General features: G+C 49.5%; 2 protein-coding genes across 3 annotated transcripts; both read left to right on the forward strand.

Annotated features, from left to right (window-relative positions):
* Nucleotides 1-133: 133 nt before the first annotated feature.
* LOC147260785 (immediate early response 3-interacting protein 1-like) lies at nucleotides 134-1,385 on the forward strand. The gene is made up of 3 exons (XM_086205521.1): nucleotides 134-315; nucleotides 568-669; nucleotides 752-1,385. Exons 1-3 carry the CDS (start codon nucleotides 225-227, stop codon nucleotides 805-807), a joined length of 249 nt encoding a protein of 82 aa, XP_086061647.1. The 5' UTR covers nucleotides 134-224; the 3' UTR covers nucleotides 808-1,385.
* A 2,315-nt stretch (nucleotides 1,386-3,700) lies between these two features.
* LOC147260786 (uncharacterized) lies at nucleotides 3,701-9,387 on the forward strand. Of its 2 annotated transcripts, XM_086205522.1 has the most exons (3): nucleotides 3,742-3,778; nucleotides 5,954-6,063; nucleotides 7,786-9,386. In XM_086205522.1, exon 3 carries the CDS (start codon nucleotides 7,803-7,805, stop codon nucleotides 8,433-8,435), a length of 633 nt encoding a protein of 210 aa, XP_086061648.1. In that variant the 5' UTR covers nucleotides 3,742-3,778; nucleotides 5,954-6,063; nucleotides 7,786-7,802; the 3' UTR covers nucleotides 8,436-9,386. The 2 variants fall into 2 exon arrangements, with proteins under 2 accessions (XP_086061649.1, XP_086061648.1); XM_086205523.1 differs by lacking the exon at nucleotides 5,954-6,063 and having other exon boundaries at nucleotides 3,701-3,778; nucleotides 7,786-9,387.
* The last annotated feature ends 215 nt before the right edge of the window (nucleotides 9,388-9,602 follow it).

Consider the following 9,602-nt stretch of genomic DNA (forward strand, 5'->3'; position numbering starts at 1 on the left):
AAAGTTAACCCTTTTTCTAACCTTAATAGTCCCGCAAATATACATAAACACTTCTGTTTCCCATCTAGTTCAATTACACTTTTGACCTAGTTGAGCATTTGGTATCAAGGCCTAAGTAAATCTATACTTGGATGCGGGTTGTGTTTGTCCTTCCTCCGCCACCGTAGGCAGCGTCAGACGCACGTAGGTGCCTGCTGTCGTGGTTAGCCAGGTGTCGCGCTAGCATGGCGTTTACCTTGTACGCCCTCATCCAAGCAGCCGTCCTGTGCGTGAATGCGGTGGCAGTGTTACACGAAGAAAGGTTCCTCAGTAAAAGTGAGTCAGTTGAAACTTTTTATTTATGTGTCACAGAGATTCGAACCCGGATGCAGTTAACTCATGCTAACTAGCTAGCAGTACTGTCAATGCTTGGTGTGAGTTACCGACATGCCCGGTGTTGTCCGTTTGTTCGAGGACCACTCGTCAGTTCAAGAAGTAGAAATAATCCGTGAACTCAGTGTTATTTTAGGCGACCCGTGAGGGGTGACACCTCGTGGCGGATGTAACGTGAAGTCTCTCCCCCGTTAGTTGGCTGGGGAGCGGACCAGAGTGTCGGGGGGTTTGGAGATGAACCGGGCATCCGAGTGCAGCTGATGAACCTCGTCCGGTCGGTGAGGACGGTGATGAGAGGTGAGCTCAGCGCGTCCGGAAGGGCCTGACCCTGACCCATGACCCAGGAGCCCTGGTACTCACGCCGCCATGTGTGTCTCAGTCCCTCTGATTGCAGTGAATTCAGTCTGCATCGTCCTGCTGCTGCTGTTCGGGTGAAGGGGGAGAGAGAGGGAGGGACGACACCCCCCACCCCCGCCCGGGAGGCCTGGGAACCAATGGACTGTCCCCTACCGACCTGGACATGGAGTGCAGGTCCCTCCAGGGGTGGATGTGGTCCCCGGATCCTCACTGGGCTTCATTATTGCAAGATGTTGAAAACTAAATGACGCTAGGACTTCAAAGCTGAATATTTGAGTCTGACGAATCTCTTAGTTGATACGGAAGATTCGAGATACTTGGTGCGGTGGTCCCTCACCTGAACCGTGGGGGGCTGGACGGAGACTGGAGGTCCGTGTGAACGGGTTTAGACGCCTGTGGCAATCAGAGAAGGCTTTCGGCAAAAATGTACACCAAAAAGTGTGTCCAAGTCTCCGTCAGCCCCCCCCCGCAGGAAGGAAGGATCCGCTCTCCTCTCACAGCTCTCTAATCTCAACCGAATACCGAATATCAGCTGTCGATCAAAACGAGGATGTAGAGATCAACGTCTTGCCTGTCGTGTGTATGAATTCATCAGTAGTTGAGTGTTGTGTGTGTGATGTTGAAGAAACGAACCCCAATAAACCGTTGATTCTCTTCGCGCTGCTTCATGTTGTTTGTCTCAGTTCGCTCGCCGTCTGTTTGTGTTTCTGACCAGCAGAATTCTGGACTTGGTCGTCTCGTCTGGTACTGTGGCTGACTTCAACTGGCGCGCTGGTAATTGTCGTTTTTTTAGTTTAGCGCGTCATGGGAACCACTCAGCGTGACGTCATCTCGTTTATTTGTGTGTTTATATTTATTGTTCTCATAAGTTATGTAGAACGAACGTGTTCAGCAGCGACAGACTTCCCAGTCCCGCTTATCTGTACATGAAGTTTCTGACTCGCAGGCCCGGCTGCCTGTGCCCGCCGCCGGAGCTCGTTCACAGCGCCCGGCAGGCACCGCCCCTCCACACACACACACACACACACACACACTCTGATTGTTTAAGCTTCAACCACAACCGCCCTCTGCCGGTTACTCGTTGTTCTCCATTCACAGGCACGTAATTAATTGCGTTAACTTTTACTGCATCGCTTTGACTCTGTTCATAAAAATGATGGTCAGGGCCTGAACGCGGCGCTGATGGTGACGTGTGTGTGCGTGCCTCTAAGGTAGAGAGGTGCTGTACAAACTGAGTGCGTGTACTTGCTCCGTCCATCATCAACAAGCTTGCTAACACGTAGAAGTCACATGATTCTTCCTGCCTGACACAGGAACGTAACATGATCACGATGGGCCTGTGAGGTGAGGGCACAGGTCACTGCTCCTCCGCCCCACGCGCCCTGTGACAAGATTTCCATCAAAACACAACCTTGTAACAGTTACCAGTCTCTAACAGAGTTGATCCACTAACAGTCAATATCCTGTACCATCAACCACCTGGGACGGCTCTGATGTTGGAGGAGATCACAGCGCTGCTGTTGCTGAGACACGTGACCACAAGTTGGCACACAAAGACACGACGACTTCTCTCTGATAATAAAATGGGTTTATTGACACAGTGCATCCATCAATCAGCAACACGCTGGTGTAACGGTTATCTAAACGAAAGATACAAGTGATAAAGTGTGTGTGTGTGTGTGTAAACGTGTGAGTGAGGGTGTGAGGAAGGGGAGGGGGGAGTCTGGTTGCCTAGCAACCAGTTAGCATCGCAGCAGGGTTAACAGCTAGGCTAGTTAGCTGAGGCTAGCTAGCCGCTAGTTAGCACCATGGAGGTAGAACTTGTGGAATGTTAATAACGAAGCGGAGAGAGAGCGAGAGAGAGGGCAGCAGAGCGGCGGGGCAGCCTGCAGGGTCTGCTGGAGTTACTGGTGGGAAGGTGAAGAAGCTGGGATGGGCTTCTTTCACCAGGGACCAGTTCACGTGGCTCGACGGTGGCTTCTCTGGACGAGTGAACAGGAGGGAGAGAGGTGTCCTTGTGGAGTCTCTGTCGTCGCTGCACTGCACTCGAGGTCCGAAGTGGAGAACCGGAGAGGTCGGCTCTTCTGAAGACGTTGCAAACCACCCAAGAGAGGAAAACCACCGAGAGAAGAAAATCACCCAGAGAGAGAGAATCCTCTTCGTGCTGAAGTTTATATGTGGAGGCCGATGATGTCACTTCCTGTGGGATGATACTGGCTCTCAGCCAATAGCATTTTGACAGGTTCTTGGATGTGGTCAGTGGCCAGGTTCTCAGAGGGGGGCCAGTGGCCAGAGTCTTCACCCCTCTTTTACAATCCTTTGTTCAAGAGCATGTGGTCACTTGAATTCAGGACTGGATTAGCTGGACCAATTGTCACATCTCTGAATTAATCTCTTGGTCTGTTTGAGTTGGCACAACACGATAGTGGATGATGTCATTGCGATAGTGGATGATGTCATTGCGATAGTGGATGATGTCATTGCTAGAGTAGGACAGAAGCTGAAATTCCTCTAAATATGTCCTGTTTAAAGTCGTCCCCCATAAACCCTTACAGAAGCTGTTGGAACATGTAAGATAAAAGTTCCCTCTGTAGGTTCCAGTGTGTCACGTCTCCATGGACACAAGGAAGACAAAGCCTTCAGTTACTGGACGTTCCCAGTAGGAACCTGTCAAACCTCTCACCATCTAACAGCGTTTAAAGGTCACCTGTGCGTCCAACACACCTTCACTTTAGTGTGTGACGCTGCAATGAACCCGTTACTGTTCTAGGTATATTTACTGCTGCTGCTCTTTCAAACCACATTCTGTTACATTACATTTCCTGGGTGCTTGTGGTTTCTCACGTTGGTTGCAGTAAAGGATGCGAGTGAGCACTAATAGGAGCTGTACACTCACTGGCCACTTTATAAGGCACACCTGTCCAACTGCTCGTTAACGCAAATTACTAATCAGCCAATCACATGGCAGCAAATCGATGCCTTTAGGCATGTAGACATGGTCAAGACCACCTGCTTGCGTTCAAACCGAGCATCAGAATGGGGAGGAAAGGTGAGTTAAGTGTCTTTGAACGTGGCATGGTGGTCGGTGCCAGACGGGCTGGTCTGAGTGTTTCAGAAACTGCTGATCTACTGGGACTTTCAGGCTCAACCATCTCGAGGGTTTACAGGGAACGGTCCAAAAAGAGAGAATATCCAGTGAGCGGCAGTGCTGAGGGCGAAAATGCCTTGTTGGTGCCAGAGGTCAGAGGAGGACGGCCAGACTGGTTCCAGCTGATAGAAAGACAACAGGAACTCAAATAACCACTGGTTACAACCAAGGTGTGCAGAAGAGCATCTGAACACACAACACGTCGAACCTTGAGGCAGACGGGCTACAGCAGCAGAAGACCCCGCCAGGTGCCACTCCTGTCAGCTAAGAACAGAAAACTGAGGCTACAACTCGCACAGGCTCACCAAAATGGGACAGAAGATTGGAAAAACGTTGGCTGGTCTGATGAGTCTGGATTTCTGCTGCGACATTCGGATGGTAGGGTCAGAATTTGGCGTCAGCGACATGAAAGCATGGATCCATCCTGCCTTGTATCAAGGGTTCAGGCTGCTGGTGGGGCTGTACTGGTGAGGGGATATTTTCTTGGCACACTTTGGGCCCCTTCGTACCAATTGAGCATCGGTGCAACACCACAGCCTACCTGAGTGTTGTTGCTGACCACGTTCATCCCTTGATGACCACAGTGGACCCATCTTCTGATGGCTACTTCCAGCAGGATAACGCACCATGACATGAAGCTGGAATCATCTCAGACTGGTTTCTTGAACATGACAATGAGGTGACTGTCCTCCACAGTCTCCAGGTCTCAACCCAGTAGGGCACCTTTGGGATGTGGTGGAACGGAGATTCGCATGACGGATGTGCAGCTGACAAATCTGCAGCAACTGCGTGAAGCTATCATGTCAATATGGACCAAACTCTCTGAGGAACGTTTCCAGTACTTTGTTGAATCTGTGCCACCAAGGGTTAAGGCAGTTCTGAAGGGGGTCCAACCTGGTACTAGCAAGGTGTACCTAATAAAGTGGCCAGTGAGTGTAGTTCTGTTGTCTGCATTTGTTGCCGTGCCAACCATTTTAGCATGCTAGGCTAACACAGGAATAATTCCTACAAGGAGTGAGTCCTAGTCAATATTTAATCAGCCTCAATAATGTGTTTGAGCCTTCATGTATGTCAGAGTCTGTCCTGCTGCATTATTTACCAGAGCGCCCTCAGTCCAGCTGAGAGAGGACGCGTTCATGCGTCACTGAGCTGCAGCCGCAGCGTTCATGAAGGAAGATGGCGGCTCTCTAACAGGAACAAAGACCTCAGATGTTCTTTCAATGACAACAACAGACCATGTTAAAAAACTCTGATGGATGTATTTGAGGGAACTCCATCAAATGCCTCCCAGCAGACACGATTACAGAAGTAGGTGTGGCTGGCGTGAGGTTGGCATCTTGATTTTTGAGACCATATCAGAACTGAAGACACGCTATCAACCCTAAGGTAGCCGCTCCTACTTTATCTATAATGGGACCATAATTTATTTAACAAACCATAAACTTGAGAGGCAAACTGGGTGAATAAATCATGGTGATACTTTCTCTCCAAGTACTCACTAACAGGAGTCCTGACCTCACGCAGAGGTTTTCCCTCCTCCATCACTTCTCTGTCTCTAGAATGCAGGAAGAACCAGACACGCATATTTAGCTCAAAGCTAACAGAGACTGGCGGCTAACAACAGCTAAACTGTCCAAAAACATCAGTTTCCAAACTCTCCAGGTGGTCTGGTACAATCCAGGTCTCCTTGATCCAGGTGTACTATCAGCAGTCCACAAACCCTTTGACTGGGGACCGGAACTAACTTGAACAATTCTGGTTCAGTTCTTCTGTGGTCGAGTGGTGAACCAGCAGAGGTGTAGCTTTTATTTATGTGATGTTGTGAAACTTTGAGTCTTTCTGCCAAGGGTTTACTGCCCATGGGGCCAAAGAACACAACCATGATCTTATAAAGACATGCAGGCGCTAAACTGTAAGTAGTGTAAGGGGGGCAGGTCTTATCTCTGTGGCCCCACCCCCTGTTGTACTATGCAATGTTTTTGTAACCAGTTAATATGCCACCTGCTGGTCACTTGAGAGAATGCATGTTTAAGACTTTTTCACGCCAGGTTTTTTTTGGGGGGGGGGGGGTGGCAGCAGCAGCAGCTCAGGGAGAAAAGTCCATTTCATCAACTGGTCTGCAGAAGAGCGGACGCCGCCGCCCCGTCCCCCTGCTACCATGTGGTTTTCAGCTGCGGAGGCTGAAGGTAAATTCATCTATCAAAGCTGAATTTGTAGTTGACTTGTTTTCTACTGAGCATGTTAGGATATTTCTGTTGTAGATTGAAGAGAAATTGTATGTCTGTGTAGAACAATAGTGCTGTCGTTGCTGCTGCTGGGACAGAGAGGCAGTCACACTTCTGCCGTATTTATTTTCAAAGGAAATCAGACCACTTAGCACCGTAGTTCTTTGTGTCCTTCTGTCTCTCCACATATGCAACCTTTATATGTAATACTTCACAACGTTCCTCCGACAAATCAGGAGATGGAGATGTTGCTGTGACTGACATGTTTCTCCTGGTATTCACAGGATTCCATCATCGCCTGATTTAATTGGTTGTTTATTTCTGTCCTGGCAGTCAAAGCTTCTTGAGTCCTCGCTGGCACACAAACATCCAGCCAGGGCTGTTCAATCATATCTATATTTTATCCATTGTTGCTGCGCCGCTGCCACACGCTGCCACAACATGTACATTACTGCTATTATTCATTTATAGAGTCCCGATTCTGTCATGCATGCGACTCAGTCAAGTGAGAGAGGGTCGTCTGTTATAAGAGCTTTTAGTGCTGACAAATACTGGTGAAGGAGTCGACTATCAGGCAGGGAAGGCATGAGCATTCTGATAGACTTCAATGTTCTGGAGAACTCAGTGATGCATTCATCTGAAATGCTCCTGTTTCATCTCTGCAACCCCCCCCCCCCCCCCTGCACACACACACACACACACTCGTCGTGGGTTAGAGCACTTTAGAGGAGTTCTTCTGTCTCCATCCTCAAAGAGACCATCCTCAGGGAATCAGAGTTATTTTTGCTTCTCTTAAAAGTACCAGCTTCACTTATTTATTCAGAGCAGCCAATCTCACAGTCCACTGTTGTTCATGAAGCCTGGCCGGCACTTTCTTAGTACACAGTAGTAGTACTACCTGATGTCTGGCTGGTGAAGGTGTTCAGCTCTGTGTGGCAGGACACTGATAGACAGGAAGAGCTGAGGACGTGACAGGGAAGCAAACGTAGAGTGGGCGGAGCTCCACTATCAACAGTCTACATGGAGGAATGAAAGCTTGTTGCGTCCTCCAGCAACTTCCACAACTTTTTATCAGTTCAGACACAAATTCAACCAGTTCCAGCAGCGGCGCTCTGACAGTGTTGAGCAGCCTGAAGCTAAAGAGACAAGAGGAACGGGTGACCTCAGTGTGGGGAACGAGTCCTCGAGCACACTTCACTCCTGAAACACTGTGACATGAGCACAACTGGAGTTGTAGGTCTCTCGTTCATCTTGGAGGCTCTGAGAGTCTCTATGATATCTACCTGCTGCTCATCTAAACCCAGTAAATCTTACTGGTACACCGGGAGAGGGAGTGACGAGTGCAGCCACCTACCTAGGGTGTAGGGAGGCGCATGTAAAGTGATGTCACAGCAACAACCCTAATGTGATTTTTCTCTCTGAGCGTATGTAAGTGTGTGGGATGTCGAAGTACGTGGCTGAAGATGGGGTGCTTGTGTGTGGTGGTAATGTCTGTCATGAATAATGGAGCCACACTTTCATTTGTTAAGTGAGCTATGCCTCATTTTGCATGTCTGCACTTTATGAACCTGCATGTGTAGAAAGTTCAGTTTAAAAAGTTGGCTCCTACGTTTTCTTCTCTCATTCACACCCGGCACTGATCTCTCACCCGTCCACTAACAAGCTTCCTGCTCTCCGTTTCAGCGGAGTCAAATAATTAGATGAAGAAACAGGGCGATGCTGCCAGCGTCATGCTGCCTTCCCCAGCAGGGGGCAGCAGCGTCAACATCCACCATGACCTCCAGAAGGTGGCTTTTAAGATCTACCCTGGAAATGGCCATGCCATAGACAATGATGCCTTCACAAGGGACAGCACAGACAAGATGTCCAACAGCCCAGACCAGAGGGACAGCATGAGACACCAGAGTCTTCAGAGCAACTCCATCTGGTTAGCAGACTGGAGCAGCCAGGCCTACTCAGGCCCGGAGGACAACTCCACCGACCCCCACGAGACCCTGACAGAGACGTCCACACTGACCTTTGCTGACGCCCAGACCCTGGAGGACCTGGGAGACAACCACAGCCTGCAAGGTGTCACCATGGTTTACCTGAAGGAATTTGTGCTGATAGATGACGACGATGATGGAGACATGTCCCTCAGAGAGAAGACGGTGACGGACTTGTCCGTCATGGACGGTAGAGCTGCTGACCTGGTTTGTGGGAAGTTGTTTAACACCTCCAGCGGCTCCATGTCAGAATCTAAAGACGAGTCACCTCCACCCGACCTGCCTCCACCCGAGGAAGCTGAGCCTTCACACAGGACACAGCGCTGCTGCCTCTGCACCCTTCTATGACCCTTCAGGAGGTCAAGGGTCCCGCGTGGCATCCTGAAACGGCCCGATCAGGACTGTGAAGCTACGCATGAAAGCACCGAAGCTAGGTTTTCTACTGACGCTTTTACTCAAATCCTCTTTTCCTCAGCAGTTGTTGGACATAAAACTGTGCGGGTGGTTAGGGTGGAGCTAGGAAGCTACGCTGAGGAGTGGCGTGCTTCCTTTTGGGCTCACTTTCACACTCCTGGGTCAAAATGATGTTCCCATAACTCTGAAGTTGATGACATTTTGATACCAAGAAAATGAAAAGCATGTTGGACTTGAGCTGTTCGAATGACATCAGGTCTGTTCAGTCAAGAACGAATAAAAATAAAGGGCATTTTAACATTTTTGGTCTGGTTGGCTCTGTCATGAGATGTGGTATCATGGTACTGTGCCAGGACTAGTTCTGCTCTCTATAAATACATGAGAACCACAGCTCTGTTCCACAGCTGTATGGTCTAGGTATGTTCCCAGTGTGTTCTGTGAATGTCCCCACTGGTTCCAAAACTTCAGTAAAGGATGGGGGGGCTCTGTTCGGTCAATGTTCAGAGATCATCCAGGATGTTCTGGGAACATTTAGGGGAGCATAATACAGTCTGTTCCCCCAAAGTCTCAAAACTATGTTCCAAGAACCAATTACAAGAACTGAAGACCTGGAGGGAACATACTGGATATATCGTCATCGTCATCTTCCGCTTATTCCTTCCTAGTAAGGGTCGTGGGGGGGTGGAGCCTATCCCAGCATCTACGGGCGAGAGGCGGGGTTCACCCTGGACAGGTCGCCAGTCCATCGCAGGGCCAACACACAGAGACGAACAACCATTCACACTCACATTCATACCTACGGTCAATTTAGAGAATCAATCAGCCTCGTCCCCAAATTGATGTCTTTGGACTGTGGAGGAAGCTGGAGTACCAGAGAGAACCCAGCAGGAACAGGGAGAACATGGAGACTCACCCAGAAAGACCCCGTGCTGCAGCGGGGCTCCACCCACAACCTTCTTGCTGGGGGGCCACAGTGAGGACCACTGCACCACCGTGCAGCCCCATACTGGATATGTATTCTAAAATATTCCCTAAACATTCCCAGAACATCCTGAAAGTTCCCCGCAAGTCTGCTAAATATCTTCCCCCTAGACGTTCTCT

This window comes from Aulostomus chinensis, chromosome 6 (assembly GCF_037954235.1).
Source record: "Aulostomus chinensis isolate RoL2024-O1b breed Wild chromosome 6, RoL_Achi_v1.0, whole genome shotgun sequence".
Lineage (NCBI taxonomy): Eukaryota > Metazoa > Chordata > Actinopteri > Syngnathiformes > Aulostomidae > Aulostomus > Aulostomus chinensis.